This window comes from Aptenodytes forsteri, unplaced genomic scaffold, assembly GCF_000699145.1.
Source record: "Aptenodytes forsteri isolate BGI_AS27 unplaced genomic scaffold, ASM69914v1 Scaffold479, whole genome shotgun sequence".
Lineage (NCBI taxonomy): Eukaryota > Metazoa > Chordata > Aves > Sphenisciformes > Spheniscidae > Aptenodytes > Aptenodytes forsteri.
Genome location: NW_008794627.1, coordinates 727,758 through 747,523, shown reverse-complemented (window position 1 = coordinate 747,523; position 19,766 = coordinate 727,758). Strand labels below are relative to the sequence as shown.

The window sequence follows — 19,766 nt, the reverse complement described above, 5'->3', positions numbered from 1 at the left end:
AAAGGTGAGATGCAAAGGCCAATCGGGTACAACCTGAAGGCACTGAAAAGACTGGGTAAGGACTAACAAAGTCTGCCAGGACTTTAAGGATGTGGAACTTTCAACTGCACATTGCTATCATCCTCACTTGCTGCCTGTTCAGTAAACCACCTCAGATGTAAGAGAGAACAGGATGACCATTAAAGAAGTTCTCAATATTGGAGAACACCCTCTATCTGGAAACCCAAGAGACTAGAGAATACAAATAGGCAAAGCTGGTTCAATGAACAGTCCTCAGGCATGGAGGAATCCAAATGGAACAAGGCATTTGGAACTGGAAGCATTATCAGCTGGGAAGTCCAGCTTAAGGTCAGCACCATTTTGGGCAAGGATGGGTTTGCGTCCTTGAAAGGAATATGGGTAGGATGAAATGGGTTGAGTACTGACAGGCTATTTGCAGAAATAATGGACTGAAGGAAAAAAATCAATGATTTGCAGAACCAAATGCTTAGCTGAATGACGTCTAGCTAGAAGTTGCCAGAGCAGCTGAACAGCAGTTAGGGAAAGAAAACATACCAGGAGAGACAATCAGAGCTGGAGACATTATCTTATGGTAGATTCATGAAATCAAACTTGATGATACCCAAAAAAAGGTTACCTGCAGAACTACAAAGTCAGAGTTCAACCGTCTGTCTGGGCAAATCCTTTTCTTCCTGAGAGAGTCAAAGGACAGTGAGGCATAGACTAATTTCTAAAAAGACACTTGGATGATGTAGTGAACTCTGTGCTAAGCCTCATTTTGGACTGATGCACAAAGGTCAAGAGGAAAATCTTGAAGTGCTTTGTCAGCTTCAGAAAACCATTAGAATGGCACAGCGGGCTGCAGACTGTTCTGAAGTCATGTCATGCACAGAAAGTATGTAAATATTTTCCATCAGGGAAGACAAAGAGGAAAGGTCGACTGTGAGCTAAGCAACTGGAACAAAAGTACAACTGGAGACAGATGAGGAAATGCCTAGGTATCAGGGTGGTCTACCTACAGAGATCTCCATGGCTCTGATTTCCATATGAATGTGCACGGTAGAGACCGTAACCACCAGGAGAGAACTGAACTAAAGCAAGAAGCAACACCTCACATCGTTTCTACTATTTAGAGAGCTGAAGCACATTGAACATGGGCATCTTGAAGGACAGAACAAGAAAAATAGCACAGAGGGACTAGAAGCCATAGGGGGATGCAGGGCAGAGGAGAAATTTTCTTGGGCTATCAAAAAATACCAACTGCTCCACGACATGCATAGTTTTTATTCTCCAGTACCTGGTGGAGCTGTGAAGCCCCAAAAAAGAAGACACACAAATAGCAGGCTTTTAATTAAACACATGGAAAAGGTGTTCAGTTAGGGACCATATCTAAAACAATAAAGTCAGAAAAACTGCTGGTTTAAGAGGGAGCTGGGGAGAGGAGGAGATGCCTGACGACACAATGAGGAAGAAATTCCAGCAGTTTGGACACACCTGCCAGAGGTAACATGTGGTCAAGCAAGCACTTGCAACCAGCTCATTGACCCTAGTTCAGTTCCTGGCACTGAAGTGAAGCAAGTGCACTCTTGTGGGACTCTACATCCTCTGACCAGCTGTCCTCAGCTCTGTTACACTGTCACCCAGACTTCTCTGCGGCACGGAAAATATCAGGCCTTTGATGCCAAGACCCAAGTTATCCTTTCAAATTTACTGTTGTAAAGATTTTTAAATACTATTTTGTAACCTATCCAAAATATAAACACACAGGTAAGTGACCAGGTACTTTAATGAAGATCAAAGAAATCAGTAAAATTTAAAAAAAGATTAAAAAATAGTAGTCTAGCATCCTGTTCTAATTGATACAATCTTGTACAATTTTCATCTGCGCAGCTGCACTCCATGCTCCATCTTAAAATAATTCAGTCAGGTTGTGACACTTATTGACAGTATTAAAGGTATCAATACTTGTGGAGGGTTCTTACTGGGAAACAGCAAGCCCCTTTAAATTACTTTAGGTTATTTAACTAAATCAAGTTTCATGTATAACCAGTACTTATTAAAAAAAAAAAAAAGCTCCATTTAAAACATAAAAACGGTTTCTATAATCATATCTCCAGTGCAGAAAGCCAAACTAGGAGTGTTAGACATTTCTGTATAAAAAACTTGTTACTAAAAAAAATATAGTTGGTGATGAAAAAAAGAGGGGAAAAAATCCCCACTAAACCAGATTCTGAATTATTGTTTGTATTTTTTAATCAACATATATTGCCAAACCAGGTGAAGGCTGAGTCACTGAGCAGTGTGCATAAAACACAGCTCGTCAGTAATTAAAAGAGATACCATTTATTTCCACATTAAAGTTTATTCTGCTTGTATTAAAAAAAAAAAAAAGAGTGCATTGTAAGATTACACATCTAAGAAAACAACATTTAAGCTTGCTAGTCAATTGACATATCAGAAAGTAGCAGCCTTTCCAATCAAAACAACATTTCAACAACGTAAAGGAGCTTCTGTGCTTTTTGTTCTAATCCAAAGTTTAGGCAGGACTGAGAAATTTTACCTATACGTCTATTAGCATCCAACAGTCATGTATAAGTGCTTATAAATCTATATATTATAAATAATTATAGACCAGCTTAATGTTTGGCTTAACTAGACACAGAGATGTAAATCAATCTGTGTAAAGGCACAGCAGTAAAATAGTTACAGCTTCCCAGATTAGGGACTATTTCCGACTTTACCACAAACGCTCTAACTATACTTAATAGCTAACATTAATTCATATAAAGGTAATTCAGGCAATTGGAGAAGTGCACAAGATGATCAAATCCCTCATTCTTCCTACAGCACTCTCCTTATTTAGAGCTATTCTTTGCACAAGAAAATAGCAGTATTCAGCTGAGAATGCTGGACCAAGGGCACCATGGACCACATGGGTAAATGATCACAAGAATATAAGAAATAAGACACATATTGAAAAAAAAAGTCATTAAAATGAGCCTGTTGTTCACTCACCCATGAACAAGCCACAACAGACATCATTGGCAGTGAAACACACTATTTTTAAAGCAACTCCTGCTTTACAAATTCTTTGAAAATTGCAAATGTCTCTGCTGTCTGATACGGTGGGCAGTTATATGGCATGTTGCTCTTAATACTGATTTTGGTCCCCGGCAACTGCTTATGTAACTAACTGGTTCAACAGCAACTGCAGATTCTACCATTGAATATATTATAATCAGTTTTTGTAAGTGTTTGAGCTTATTACTCACTCAGGTATACATTAGTAAATCACTATCACTCCAGTCACCTTTGAAAGCAAATGCAAATGTTCTGGTGAGTACGCCTGTATTCACGGAGCGGCCCTACTGACAAAGAAGCTGCCGTCTGCCATACACACATGAGAACATGAGCTGAAATTACAGTAATTTCTGTGATAGCTAAAATACAAATTAATACATCTGATGTCCAAAGAATGCCATGAAACATTTTTTTCCTACTTACTTTCTGTGTGAAAAGTAATTTACAGTATTTCAAAGTGCTATCTAGAAACCGCACGCAGCAGCCAAGCACAGGAGAAAAAGAGCGCCAGACCCTGAACCATACCAGCCCACAGAGAAGTCCGTTTTTCTTTCCGAAAACTTGTGGAACGATGCCAGTATTTAAGGGCAGTATCTATCCATCGCTTTTTAGTATGGCCCTCAGCCTCCTCATTTGTGGCGGGGAGGGGGCAGAGAGGAGCTTTGTCTTTGGAACATTTTCAACACGTTGAGAACTGGCACATGGGGAAAAAGATACGGGAGCGGGGCGGGGCAGGGAAATAAAAGGTAAGTCTAGTCCAACAGGGAAACTGAAAACTCCTTTTGGAAGAAGGTCTATTTGAGCCTCAGGAAGCAAAAAAGAAAAGTACAAGCATAGCTGCTCCCAGGGTGGCTATAGCTAAGTGATGAAGCAACTCCCCTCTTCTTTACTGCCCTTGGCAAACAGCCCAGTCCGTTTCAGGCTCCCCAGGTAAACACCAGAAAGCTCCAAGAGAAGATCAATTTTATCCCAATCTGTTTTATTCGAGTTTGCTGGGCAGAGTTTACTGCAGTATTTCTGTTTTCCTTGTTCCTGGTGACAGTGCTTTGCAATTATTTTTCTACCGGTAGCACTAGTCCCAGTGCCAAAATTTAGCAGTAGCTTTCTTGATTGGAACAGTATGCAACGCAGACTTCCTACAGAGAACTTTGCAGATGCAGTGTCTAAGACCCTTATTGTGCTTTTGGCAATGATGGTATATTTTGTAAGAAAATCTGTTATCTCCTTAATACAAAGCACCCCCAAGCTAGTCTCCACTGAAATACCCGTGGCTTGTTGGGTTGACTTCTCAACGTTTATGAATGCGATGACATCCAAGAGAATTTCAGACCACGAAACTCCAAAGCAACACTTTCCTACTGCCTCCTACTGTTTTAAAGATGGCAAGTACCCCCCAAACACATTTGCACACAGAATGTATGCTATATACACACACACACATATATGTGTATTTTTTCTCAAGGTGTCTATTGATAATATGCACAATGAGGATTTAAAGATTTGATGCAAACAGTGCAGAGTTTTTATGAAGAGCTTTCATAAACTATGAAAGTGGTAATTGAGGTTCTTTTATCACTTCTGCTGGACAACAGGTCTCCACTGAGCAAAATGCACTTAGAAACCATTCTATCCTATCCAGGTTTTTAGCAGTTGTGAACCAATGCATTCACTAAGAGACCTGGGAAAGGAGCGGAGATGGGGAAAAGCCTTCATTAAAAAGAAAACATACTCTTCTATGGCTTTCTACAGTAAAAAACTGGTATTAAAGCATGGCTCTAACAAGAAAAAAATTAAAAGATAATCACTCCAGTCTGCAGGAAATGGCATTTACATTTCATGCAAGAAATACAGTCTTAAAATCTGTCTGGTTTAAATGTCTGTCACCATGTGTCCATGCATCAGATTTACTCACAGGTGCCTCTTAACTCATCAGGCAACTCAGACAATTCTGAATAATTTTTATATTCCTTTTTCTGAAATTAAATTGTTAAGATTCTCAAATTGAATTCTCAAGAGTCTCAAATTTCAGTGCTACTATTTAAAAAACTAATTTTTTTTAAAAAATACAGTTCCTGTTGTTTTCCTGTTATAGTTTCAAAGTGCCTTTTTTGGGCTGGCACAGTCATTAATGTCCTATAAACATTCATTATTGTAGGAAAACTATGAATATGTGACAAGATTAAAAGGAACACAGGCTAAGACATAAGTACATATTATCATTATTTATTACTTGTAATACCATAGTGCCTATGAGGTCTAATCACAAATCAAGACTTCCTGGATAATTAGAATAAAAAGATTCATTTGAGGAAAACACTGTGGAGGACCACCTTATAATATCATAGTGGAATCAGTCTTTACAGAAACTCTCCAACTCCAGAACTGGGGCTTGATAGAAACCCCTGTTGGAAAAACATTGAGTAAAATTCTCAGTCATAAAGACGAACAAAAGACAGTAACACTATTCAGAAAGTAAGGTTTCAAAAGGAGTCTCATTTGCAAGGGTAAGGCTTTCCTTTCTGGAGGCCAGACAGCAAAGGTAGCTAAGACCATATTAATGAAAAACACCGATAAAGCTGAGATGCATCATCAGTGCAGAAGAAGATAGGAGCTTCATATAGAAAGAACTAGCTGACTTGAGCAACAGAAACTAAACATACTTCAGGAGTACAAAAATAATACAGGGAACAATTGCAATTGTAGCTCTAAGCTGGGAGTTATCCGCTAGGAATGAACAGGATGCTGCAATCATAACAGCTCATAGAATGATTACGAACTACCAGCGTGATGCAACCATGAAAAAGGCAAATAGGATCCTGGGTTGCACGCAGAGAAAAGCTCACGCAGAGAAAAGCTCCCACAGAAACAGATATGTATTAATGCTACTACAGTGAGGAGAGTTCACAGGAACACTGTCCGTGATTCTGGTCATCCAAGTGCAAAACAGATTATTTCAGCCTGGAGCAGACTGAGGGACAAGCTACCCTGACGACTTCCAGATTCTGTCTACTTTCCTTTTTTGCAAGAGGACGAGATTTCTTGGTTTATTTAGTCTAATAAAACAAAGGTTGTGAGGGGATATGATGTAGTCCGTAAACACAACCAGAGCATTAACAATAAAGAGAAGAGGAGCCTCTAAGCTACAAGACAATGTTGCCACAAGAACAAACAGGCATTAATTGTCCAGCAATAAACGCAGGCTGGAATTCTGAAGAATGTTTGTAAAGAAAGAAATAATATTCTACAAACAGCCTTCAGATCAAAGCAGTGGGAGGATGAAAACACTGCCTAGCCTTGAAATAGAAATAGGTATCTACATTAAATGGGATGAAATGAGACGCACACCTGCCAATCACAGAGGACCAAGCACAGTAACCTTCTCCTTTCCACTCCAGTGTTCCTATGTGATGTTTTCCCAGCCTATTTCTATCATGTACATTGGGGAATCTATAAGAAACAACAACAACAAACCTTGGCTGTGAAAGTACATTAGATATTGAAATATCTTTTAAGTTATTTTGTTCTTAGAAGTAACCTTTAAAATATCCTCTATAAATGTACAACTACAGTGAAGTCACATCTCTGTAAGTACAAGATGGGAATAAGAGTAAAGACTGGATAATTCTGAGTGGTGCAGAGACAAACTGTGGTTGTTCACTACTTCTTTTGATGGAAGAGCTGGAGGACCATCATCTGAAAATAGCCTGTTCAAAAAAAAAACCAGCCCCCCCTCTGCCTTCCCACTGCTGCCCCACCAAAGCCCCACAAAAAAGCCTGGCAACCAGAAAGCTAGTTCTTCACAGGACGTGTGGTCAAGCTGCAGAACTCCTTGCCATGGGATGTTGTAGATGCTAAGACTTCACGGGATAAAAAAGAGGGACATTGGACAAGTTGTCATTCCATTAATATATTGAGACCTATTAAATACAAGAAACCTCTTCCAGACCAGAAGTCCCCAACTGCTAATTTTTGGAAGCTGAGAGTTGTCAGCAGTAGTTTCACTTAGGTGCCGCTCTTATTCTTACAATCCTCCCGAGGCATTCACTCTTGCCACTCTTGGAAGCAGGATACTGGGTTAATTAACTACTGCTTTGATGCAGCACTGCTGTTCTTGCATTACATTCAACCAGCAGAGCACAGTACAGGCTCGCTTACCCCATATTAGAAAGGTTTTCAGTTTGGTTTGAGGCTCAGGCAGCAGCAGGTCTTGGGTTCCCATTTTGCAGAATGTAGCATGCAAGTCAACTGCCTTCACAGAGCTCTGCAGAGGTACTACGGTTTTCCTGTGCTGAACCTACACCTTACTCCTTCCCATGGGTTTTCTTCTGAAAATGAAAAGTCGTCTTCTGCTTTAAGAATCGGTACATTCCTTCCTATAAAACCAGCTTAAACCTTGCTCTAATTGCCTGTTGTGCCTTTTTAGGATTCCAAGAAAAAAAGAGAAAAAAAAAGCTACACAGAATTGACTGAAGGGGGAAAAAAAAAAAGCCAGCAAAACCCAAGCAAACAACACAGACATGCAAAACTCACCACATTTCATCATTCCCACTTCATAACACTTCCGTAGCCGGCATGCCTGGCAGCTTTTGCGCCTGTTTTTGTCTATCGTGCATTGATTGGTAGCTGGGCAGATGTAATCGTTGTGTCCTGCAGCAGAGTAAGAAGAGAAAATTTAACATCTCCGACAGTCTTTCTTGGTCATTTCCCAAATCAGGACCTTCTTGATTTTAAGCATCTCAACTTTTTCATATGCATCTATCTAAGCTCCATTAATTTAACTGATGCAAAAATGCATATTTATCCTATACTGAAAACATCAATCCGTGGCCTCAAAAAGTAACCAGACAACATAGACCGGCTTTCACTGATGACTGTTAGGTAACCAAGCACTTTCTAATACCAACTCATTTTTGAAAATGGGACATAGGCTTTTGTGGAAATTTGCTCCCAACCTCCAACTTCTTACTGTATATTGGGACTGTACAGATGGCAGACAGTAGATTTTTTTTTTTTCCTCAGCAAAGTTAAAAACAGCAGTGCACACAGCTTCAGTCCGGCAAAGATTTAAGTAAACTACAGCTCTATTTACTGAACTCTCTGACGTGGTGAGTTCCAGGAATGAAGAAGCCTTTGGAGGATTGACCCTGGACCAAAGTTAATAAAAAAAAGCAGCCCAAGAGAAAAAGAAAACTAGTATAAAATAATGCACACTGTATAGTACAAAGAAAAGCACAAGCAGAAGGTATAACTTTTAGATATTGTGGACAAATGTTTCTCTTATTTTCATCAGTTTCCACTACAGCCCCTTCTGTTGTCTTCTCTTTCTATCCCACCTCACCTCGCCCCCACCCAAACCCCTTTACATTATTGTATTTCATTAATCAATAATCTGGTCCAAAGGTTTATTACTGTAAACTGGACTTGAGTATGCTCTTGGTGTAAATACAGTCAAATACATACAAATACTGGAAATCTCTCTTGCAGTAGTTACCAAAGGATGCAAAAAATATTCACTCATTTACATTTCTTAATGTCTTTTCTCTCGGGTTGTTTTTTAAGTTATTTTTTCAACCCTTAAGAATAGATCAGGCAAAGATACAGCTACTAGAGTTTTTTTTACTTGATGCAAGTCCAAGAGTTCATGCCCCCAAGAGTAATTATTTAACTGAACCATTGTGACTATTTCCTTGCAAAATTAAAATAATTTTGACCTTGAATATTTGAACTGACAATTTTAAAAGTAAGAGATTAGGTTACAGTTTGTCCCATTTCCTACTGGCAGATATGACTGAAAAACAAATTACTGTTTATCAGTCTTCACACAACATGGGGGGAAAGGAGGAGGAAGCTCTCTGTTGCACTATAACCCAAGCACACAGGAGTATAAAGTGGTTTAAAACTCCTGTGGCCTTGGGATAATTTAGCTTGCAGGCAGATGTTCAGAGATGTGGGACGAATACACTACACTACAAACTTGGACAAGCAGAGAAGACCACACACAGTTGCTCAGTCATACCATCTAATTTTAATTAGACATTAGCCCAACATTTTCGTCTATGGTAGGCCCAGAAGTTTTTTACTTTTTATAAGCAATATCCTTCATAACAACTGTTGCAACTAAGTGCTTGATAGTGTTTTATGCCAAGAACTAACTTTCATTTATTTGAATTACAATCAAACGTTACCTGACAGGGTACATTAAGGCGTACAAAAGGCCACAATGGGTAAGTTGTTCACGGCCAAAGCACATGTGAGCAACACAGAGCAGGCAAATAGTTTTTCTGACAGAAAACACTTTGAGATCAAATTCAATCTCCATTTGTGACAAACTGGAGACAAAGTTCTCTTCAATTATTTTAGAAATCAAAAGAACTTGCACCAGTTTATAGAAATTGTTATTCACCCATGCAGAACTTTCACAATAAATTGAAAAGGCAAACAAGTTTTGAATTAAATTTGATTCTAATGGTGACACCAACTCTGCCATATTGATCCAAAAGAAAATATCTCAAGATTACTAAAGGCTTTGTGTGCAGAAGAGGAAAGGAACATTACAGACCAAAAAATGACAGGATTTTCTGTGTTAGTATCTGCATGTAATATCCAATGTCAATCCAATTAAGTTTCCACCAAGAGGCCCCGGATGAGGCCAAAGAACATGATAACTAGAGCCAAGGTTAAAGAAATGAAGTGGTCCAAAGCTGCAATATGGTGCGTAAGTCACTGCCCATAGGCTGTGATAACAAACATGGAGACCTACATTTACTTCATACTGCAGCCACTCAGCAAATTTGAACTAAATACCAAATATTAAAGAATTTAAACACTGAAGTGTAAACCTTAGATAGAGAGATCTGGCAGAGTAAGAAATACTGCAATGTAGGCTCTGGGGGGTGGAGGGCTGAGAAATAACAATAATCAGGTTTGTACTGAATACTTGCTACACATATTTTTATATCCTACATACTGTGTAGATATTATATGCTATGACTCAACAGCTCCAGGCAATATACTCTTGTCAAGAATAGTTCCTGGCAAGCAAAGTCTCCAGGCAATTATCTACTCTAACTGTGTTTATTATAACAAAGTCACAATTACTATGTACTTTGGGACAAAACCTGCAATCAGATTCACAGGTCTGCAGAGCCATCCCACCGAAGCCTTTGCTGCAGGGCCTTTCTGTGCTATGTATTCCACCTCTTCTCTAAAGGAATCAATTGCTCACTTTGTAATGTTTCCAGATCTTGATAACATAAGAGTCAAAAGATAAAGTAGTCAAATCACGTGTTGCTCTATTTTCAGCATGCAGCACCATACACCAGGATTTTAGATCAACTCATTACTAGAACAACCGCTGCAGCCCCTGATCATATGAAACAACTTATTTGAGCAAAGTTATCAAAAGCTGATTCTCCTACCTTGAATACTTCTTTTAAAGAATGCTTTGCAGCCTTCACATGACCAGACCCCATAGTGGTATCCTGAAGCATAGTCACTGCAGACTGCACAGAAGTGGGCATCCCTTTTTGAGCCAGGATTATTTGCAATTGGGCTTGTACAGTCATTGCCATTAGTTTTTCTTTTTAACGTTTCTCTGATAGAAAAGAAAAACATGTTATAAAAGAGGAAAAAATTAATCTACATTGCAAAGAGTTCCATTAGTTTCCATTGTCTTCTATTCTCTCTCTGTAGTCTTCTTATTACTGAACACAGGACAGTGTGAAACACTGTTAAGCCTTTTTCTGATAAGGTTATTTAAAGCATATAGTCTGATCCCAGAGCTTTCAATGGCGACAGACTATAAAGTTTTAAAATACTCTAAGGCATAAAACTGGACTGCTGATGTGTCATTCACATGAACTCTAGGAAAATCATATGGAATTATGATGGATCTTGAAGAATTCTTGGAAATTTACAAGTCCAGGAATTTGTGAACCAAGTGGACTTTGCCTTTGGGAAGCTTCGCATGGAAAATGTGAACTCAGACAGCTTGGGCTGACATGATAAACACTACCACGAACAGAGCTGCGGTTGCTTCGTACTGTTAGCAAGGCAAAAGTCTAGACGGAGCAATACACATCTAGTCTCAAGTATTTCATCCTTTAAACGAGGCTTTATTCATTCAACGAGATGCTGGAGACAAATATCTTGAGATGTGAATCTCAGCCTACAAGATCAACTCACAATGTTAGACAAAGTTTTCTGTTCAAGGTGACGACCCACGCTGATCATCCTAATGCTAAATAAAAGGAAGTCTGAATACAAGAAGAATGGAGAAACACAATTAATAAAATACTTTCATATATTAAAAATATTATTGCTCCATATAAATTAATAAGATATATGCATTCCTGAAGCTCTGCAAATAGTTCCAACTTACTGGAACTATTCTTAATGACTGGATTAAAATTAGAACAGGATAAAAACATGAAATAACAGCCAATTCCTGACACCAAGATCCTGTAAACAAACAGCAAGAGGAAAGGAACTTAGATTATCAGTAAAGTGGTTTTTAGGTATAGGAAACACATCCATTGTGTACTTTTTCTCTGGACTTCATTTTCTTGGTGGTTTTAGCATGCCTTACCTTCATGGTCAATACAATTTCTAGGTAGAGAGAAAACAGGGTCATGTGCAAACTCTCAGCAGCAGTTTTACAAAAGGAAAGCTGTATAGAAAACTTAAAAGCACAGAGGCAGAAGTTAGAAACTGCAGAATTTTCATCATCCCACTTTCCAGCAGGATTAGGCAGGAGAAGAAATATCAGTTGGGATAAGACAGCAGGCAGCATGGTTTATGACTTCTAAAGAACAAGGGTACGTTGCCAGGGCAGAAGAAACCTGTTCACCAACAAGAGCAAGTTTAAACAGAACAGTAGAAACATGCTGAAAGTGCTGTCGAAGAGGCTTTAACTAACATATTAAAAGTAGACTTTGTGCCGGTTTCATGACAGGAGGTAAGGACAAACACACCCACACGCCAACTAAAAATCATCAAGTTTGTAAGTATTTGAGGAGAACGTGCTCCGATTTCCTAGTAGAAAATTTGGAAAGGAAAAAAGGTGGTTCTCTGAGCAAATTCCAAAACAGAAAAATTAAGGTATTTGTTGTACAATTAAGTTACTGCAAGCTTTTAAAAAATGTTAATTCATTCAGATATTACAGGGCATAAGGGTGTTTAGATGTTTAACAAGTCCAGTCTTTGATTACACACACACCCCCATTCATGGATTGCTGAATCATTAGGTTGTTTCCCCTTCTGCTACGCTGGGAAGACCAGTGTGGGGGAACTCGCCCTTAGAATAAAGGGACTGTATCACACACGTCTAATATGCTGCTAATGCAAGAAGAAAAAGCATTGCTATTCCTTCCTGTCTCCCTGTATTTGGAAGAAAAAGTAATTTGGCGTTTCACATTAGTAGAAGAGGTATATTTTTAAGCTGTCCTTGGGAATCATGATCCAATTGTGAGAGTCAGAAGAGAATCAGAATCAGCTAGAGAGCATCTCAGTGACTGACTGATATGCTATAGAGAGCAATGTTTATTGCCCTCGTTAAAGCACGAAGATGATATGGATGAAAATAAAGAAAAAAGCACACACCGTAACATCTCACTGAGGGGTGTTGGTTTTTACCTTCCAGTCATGATAAGTGTTTTAAAAAACACTTTTTCTTTCCCTGCTTAAAAGTTTAATGACAGTCACCCTGCACACATGCAAGTTGCGTGACTTCCACAGACTGTGGCAAACAGCTTGCACACAGAGCAACAATCTGGAATGAATTCCTCCTGCAGGCCGAACGGGCATCAAATCTGCTCGTCTGCAATAGCTGCAGCAGTGCAGCAGGAGGTTCAAACACAATCATTTTATTACCGTTGCCTTTAAGGACGACAGAACTAGGAAATAGTAAAGAGCTTTAAGGTACACATTCCTTACCCTGAGGATCAGACAGCGTATCCACGCAAACAGCAAACCGGACTGGGTAGCCCCACACGTGGTCAAAGACCACCTCCCAGCGCTCTTGGGACTGGTGCACTCCAGCATGCTCAGCAGACGAATGAGCTGCCAGGTCCTCCAGAAGAACTGGAAGTACCTGGCTGTGTGCCCACAAAGCTCCTGCACCACAGGATGCAGGAAAATGGGGGATGTACCCTGGCTGCTACTGAGGAGCCGCATGGACAAAGATTTATCGCTTTACACCTCCTAATACTCCTCTCTATTTTATGATCATGGTTTCTATATAGAGATATTATGTTTCCATAAAAAGAATTAAATTTTTTTTGAAAGTAACAAACCAGTGATTTCCTACTAGTCATCAACAGTGACAAGATGATTACCCTAAAGGAGAAGGAATTGGCAAGACTATTTAGGTTATTCAGTATCTATCGTGTCTCCTAATTACCTCTAGCTTTGCCACAGCAAGTGTTTGATGCATATGCCACGGAAAACTTGAACATAAATTCAACTTTTTATTAAAAATTAAGAAGGGTGGCAAGGATTTGACCTAGAAAGTAGCAAGATTTGCTCATGGCATTTGTTGTCTGTCAGGTTTTTCTAAAACCTAAACTATTGTACATTATAAAAAGAAAGAGAGAAAAAAAACACTGAGAAAATTTAAAAAAATCCATTAAGTCAAAAATTAATAGTCCAGATTTTATAATTTCTTATAACTCTTCCCTCCCTCCCACAGGCCACTGGCTCATTCAGTGCCTGGGGATAATTCCATCCCATACGAGCCTAAGCTATAGGATGAAGGCTCTTCCTTTCTCTCCCAGAATGTGTGCAAGATGATGGGCAAAAATCAGCTGAAGAATACTTTTCAGTGTTTATCTTCCTCTTTTTCTAGAGACTCCCTCCACTATAACTTCTGGAATTGTTAATACCACACAACTGTCAATATTTATGTCTCCAAAGCACAGGTTCTGCTATACTCCAAACATTGATTAATATGCTGAAAATTATGTCATAGATATCTCAAAATTAAGGGACATATTTTTGCTTAATCTCTGTAACCATTCCATCATAAAATGGAGATGCCAACCCATTACCTCAAAGAGACTTCAACATACGTTTAAGTGCTCTGCAGAATGAGCACAATTAAAAAAGCATGGGAGAACAATGCAAATAATTATGGCTTCAGAGCAATGTTGTATAAATATGTATATATACATATAAATATGTATAAATATGAAATTAGCACACAGTGAACAAGACAAAGTTACTAAATAATTTCTAATTAAGCAAGCATTGCTAGCCTGTGTACCCAAAAACCTTTACTTACATGCTTTACTTGCAATTAGTTGGAAGCACAAGGAAAATAAAAGAAGAACAAATTCAGTTCCAGAAACATCACTCTGGCAACTTCATTATAGTTTTCTAATACTTTTTAGAAAGTAATATATCTGTTTGTTTTGAATATAAACCTTTTGTTTCTTTAATTAAAATCCTTTTATTTAGAGGATGAAGACAGAAGTCAATTTCAGACTACTTTTAAATATAATGTAATTACACTGTCACATTCTTTTTCTCTTCATGTCATTTTAATATAAATTGAGTGATCCTGCACCAACAAAATTTATGAGACTATTTCTATTGTCTTCACTAGGTACAGGACCTATAATGCAAATACATATAGCAGAGTCTTTATCACCAAATTATTGCCATTTTGTACAAAACCCATGGAACTCTAAAAATTCACATCTATTTTTACATGGAATACAATTCATTTTTGTTGAACGATTGGTGCAAAGTAATACTACACTGCATAACATTTGCATTTAACAAAGTTAAATAAATTTCTTCTGTATTCATATAATGAACCTATTTGTGAAGAAAGAATGCCGAGAATTCAGGTTCCTTATTTTAAGCTGATCTACAAGGAGAACCAAATTACACCGTGATCAGCTTTAGCAAAGTGGACCACATTAGTTTAGCTAATGTTAACGGAAATTTACACCCAGGGAAAATAAACTCCTCCCATGGTGAGACTCTGGCTTTATTCTGAAAGGTAAAATAAACTGTGTAACAGGCTACGTTGTAGTACATATGTATGTATGTACACATAACTGTGTATGTAGTAATGCTTTCTTGCTCATCTTTCAAACAAAATCCCTTTTCTCAAACTACAACACTGTTTGAAATTACTTACACTTTACAGCATTAGTCTCTTCCTTCCCCCAGAGCTATTCCTTTAAGTTTCAATCCCAAGAACTCTTCCTTCAAGGTATAATCTACGAATCTGTAGTGTCACAGTCGTTGTTCCCATGGCAATAAATATAATGTTCATGACATTAATTTAAGACCTCACCAAAGGATAAAGCAAAAGGAAACACAGGGCTTTTTTTCTTTATAGCCTTATTTCAGGACAGATATCCACAATAAGGGAATTACAGCTTTTGCTTTTTGTGTTTCCACGCCAAATTCTTTTTTTCTTTTTTACAACTTCTATACACAAAGTGGGCGTTACACTGCATCATACTGAGACAAATGAACCACTGAGAAGGTCCAGCTACCAAGCAACACAGTAGTTACTTGCTGCTGAACAACAAAGATCATCCATAAATATAGACTCCAGATTTCATTTCTCCTCTTTAAGTTAGGTCTTCATCAGCTACAAGAGCAATAGTCTGTATGAATCTATACAAATGGCAGAAGACTTATTTACTTAAACTCCAGTGTGGCAGGTTTGGCTTCCCTTCTGTCTGTGTAGAGAGCACACTGCAGAGCATCAGATGGGGTGCTCTTGCTGTTGGGTTATTCCAGCTGCTGTCCCATCACCTGGACAATTTCAAACACTAACCTACAGCAGCCTTCCCAGGGCTGTCAAAGTTTTGAAACATTAACCAAAGCAGGAAGAGTTTGGATGTTAGCCCTAGTCACATTAGACCTGCTTGGGGAATGCTGTATATAAGTGCTACCCAAACGGCCTCTCCCAATCCACACACTTACACTTAAAGTAGATTTGCACTCCGGAACTGCCTGCTACTCTCTGCTGACTCCAAATAGAGACTAGTCAGGTGGCTGGGCTGAAGATCTGTGCAGCCTGCAAGTCTGAAGTAGACAGATCTCACGCCTTAGCCCTGTGCAGTCAACATAAGGCCCACCCATTGCAGAAGGAACGTGGGTAGTCTCAAAAATAGCACAAAACCTTTATTAACAATTGAACTAAAACTGTTGCCAGGACACACTATTTTTCATACTGACAATGACTGCTGAAGTTAAATAAGGAGCCCTATGAATAAACATACAGCTGCTGAAACAGGAACAGCACCTGCAACACCCTGTGCTTCTAGCCATCCAACAGCTGTTGTGCCCATGAATGGAGTAATTTCATCAGCTGATGATCTACACACTGCTTATGGTTTGTAATATGAGTAAACGTGCAGAATGGGAATATGTTTTTGCAAATACAGTTTCTTTATAGCTGAAAATTTAGCCCATGAATCTGCTGTTCACAACGCCTTCATGAAGTCAGTTGAGAACAGCAACAAGAAACCATGTCAGACTTCTCAGCAGCAGCACCCTTTTAAACATGATGCATGTTGCTGTGTGACTGTTAATACTAAAACCAGAAAACAAAGAAAACATTTCCCTTGAATTCTAAGTTCATGAAAAGCCTTCACAACTATTAGAGGCAGTTAAAAAAAAAACCAAACCAAAATCCAGATAAAATGGAATTCAAACAACGTTGTATGAAAAGGAAAAAAGAACAAACCTTTACTTCTTTCACTCAAAGGACTTAATTTTCCAGAGCAAAATTCATTTTTATTACACAAAGTAGTACCTAGCAGTCTTGAACTTTTGTTTGTACACAGTAAACGGTTCCCACATTGAAGGCATTTGTAGTGCTTTGTGTCAGTGTATAGTTCTCTAAGGACCTATTGGAAAAGAAATCCTATTTCAGAAGTTACGTTAAAAGAACCACAAAACCCAGGACTGATTTGGTGTTTGGTGGAGGTTTTTTGGTTTTGTTTTGTTTTTCAGAGAGACCAACACATAGAAGTCAAATGTAAAAAGCAAAGACTTAAAAGAACTAAAGAAACTGTAAATAATTTTCAGCAAAGTTTTAAAGAAATGAGTAGTACTGACCTGGTCACAGGTAGCACTGGCTCCATTGGTCTTGCTTCGCACCAGGGACTCTCTGGCTGCTCTGCATACAGAAGCGATGACTGACAGTGCAACGTCAGAGGGGAGAGATGGCCAGGAGCAGACCATAACACATTGGGACTTGATGTCTGCCTCACAGATGTACTCTCTGAATCACCAAAATTGCTGGTAATGTTGTAATTCATGATAGCAGGACTGCAGAATGCCATTGCAGAATATTCATGTCTGTTTTCCATGTAAGATGAGGGAATATAGACTGGACTGTGTTCTGCTGTCAACGTGGACTGATTACAGCTGTAGGGAACTGGAGAGACGATACCAGCCGGTGAGTTTTTAATTTCTGTTTTATTGCATCCAATATCCTGAAGTGGCAGCAACTGAGAAAAGTCCTTGTGAGAAGATGCACACAGGGACATTTTGAAGCAAGTCTGAAGACTGTTGTTTAAATATTCATCCTAAGATGGCAAGGCATAAAAAAAGTTGAATTAAAAAGTAAGAAAGTTCTGTATTAAGTCTTTTCTATAAAAGAAAAAAGGAATTAGTAAAACAGAAAATATAAAAATATCCTGTTAAAACAGATTACATACCAAATGCACTTAAACAGTCAATGTACAAATTTACTACCTTTAAGAAAAAGAAAGCTTTCTTGAACTTCCTTAAAAATAAAGGCTAAGACACATGTTGAGTTTAGACTCCCTTAACAATAATAATGAAAAAAAAAAAAAGCACTTGAAGCCTGAAACAAAGATGCTGGTGACAACTTGGATCTTAACAAAAGTAACTCGTTACAACCAGGGTAAAACTGCTCTATGTCAGAGGCAAAATTACTCTGTGGCCGAAACCAGGACACGCACACACACACACATATATCTCCTTTACCTTCCGAAACCAGAACTCCACTGCACATCCCTCTCCACAGAGGAGGAAGACATGTAATGGATGCCAGTAAGCAATGCAACTTCATCACAGAGAGGTCCCTGGATACGGCACCTCTGAACAGAGCCATTATAAAAATAGAAGTCGCAAAATGCAGATATTCCCAAAGCTGACAAGACAGAACTTGAGCAATTTCATAAGGTCAGGAAGTTTTATAATTTCCTGCCACTCTACATCCCCATCCCAACTACTCTTCATCCTTCCTCCCACCTGAATCAACTATCAAAACAGAGACCTTAATTTGCCCACAGTAAATACTCTTTGTCAGATTTAGGTTTAAGGGAGAAAAAGTTTTGAAAAGAAAAAAAAAAAAAGCCGACCAAAACCATCCTCCTGAGACATAACCCCTGTCCTGGAAGCATTACTTTTACAGTTGCATTTAAAAATATTTCTTTTTTATTCTTCACTAATTTCATCTGCAATTCATTCCAGCTTTGGAGACAGACATGCAGCCCTCTTACAGTTTGTAATCCAAACAAAATAGCAAGTTGCAGCCCCCACAACTGACACCGTAGTGTACTTTTACAGATGGTAATAAGATCTTGACATGAAAAATCATGGGCTAATTAAAAAGTCACCCGCAGCTTTGCTATTCCAGAAGTGGCCAAAGTATTGATGCCAAATATTCTTACCTTTTTTCACCTCACGTGACCATAAAGCAAGATGAGGAAGATTCAAACACAGGTTTGCTGAAGTACCAGCAACCTCCCTGTCCCAAAAATTCTCAGCCAGATGGCATTTCTAGTATGCTGTCTTGGGGCATTGACGCATTTTTCTCCTCTAGGGTCAGGACTGAGGGTAGAAGCATTAACAAAAAATGTAAGAAGTAGTCTTTTTGAATAAAATGGATAGTTTAGGGTCCGTCCTTCCTTCTCACTTTGCACTCTGTTGATGAAACTGAAGATATCTGTAGAAATAACCAGGAACTCATTTAAATCATCTCAGGCACTTCAGGCCCAGCTGCTGTTTTTTCCTTTGTGGGAAACAGGAAAATGAGATATGTCAGCAGCTGTTTATGTCCAGCAGTTGTTGCACTGGAACTCCAATGCAGCCAAAGCAGGAGAATCTGACCTCGCTCCTCACACAATCTACATGCTTCATTTGCCCCAGCCAGATGCTTCACAGTCTCCTCTAAGAGAAACCAAGCATCATTCAATTTTCACTGCAAAAAGCACTGAAAATCCCAAAGGTGCTTTCGCTCCCAGATTATGGGGTGGGTAGCCCAAGTAATTTTTAAGCAGCAAATGATGGAACTAAGAAATGGTATCAAGACTATTTTCAGTGGTCACTACGACTGGACCCAGTGAGCACACTGAATTCAAAATGCATTTAAAGCTTCTGTGTAGGTAAAGCTGTACACCATTTGTGATCTCAGAGGCTGCACATATTCAAGGTGTGCGTGGACACTCTGCAGGAGCATCTGGAATGTCCAGCAAGAGCTGACCGTGTTGTGTCCCTCTGCCCCCCTACAAAGGGCACAGAGTGCAGGGTAACCCCAAACCCTTCTGAGAGAAGCACCTGAGAGGCATTACAACAACCTCTCTGTTATAGTCAGCTGGAGACATTCTGCTATGATACTTTGATAGTTGTTGCAGCAGGCAACCGGTTGTGTAGTTTCCCTCAGACATTTGGAAAATATATGCATG

The 19,766-nt window shown here is 38.9% G+C and overlaps 1 protein-coding gene across 1 annotated transcript in view; it reads right to left on the bottom strand.

The window, feature by feature from the left end:
* The window catches only part of ESR2 (estrogen receptor 2), a 32,208-nt gene extending 14,575 nt beyond the window's left edge, over window positions 1-17,633 (bottom strand). Inside the window, exons 1-3 of the mRNA XM_009273370.2 lie at window positions 17,167-17,633; window positions 10,500-10,675; window positions 7,612-7,728 (exon numbers count right to left, since the gene is read on the bottom strand). Coding sequence (XP_009271645.1) covers window positions 7,612-7,728; window positions 10,500-10,675; window positions 17,167-17,600 — 727 coding nt within the window. The 5' untranslated portion in view covers window positions 17,601-17,633. The remainder of the gene's footprint in view (window positions 1-7,611; window positions 7,729-10,499; window positions 10,676-17,166) is intronic.
* Window positions 17,634-19,766: the final 2,133 nt, after the last annotated feature.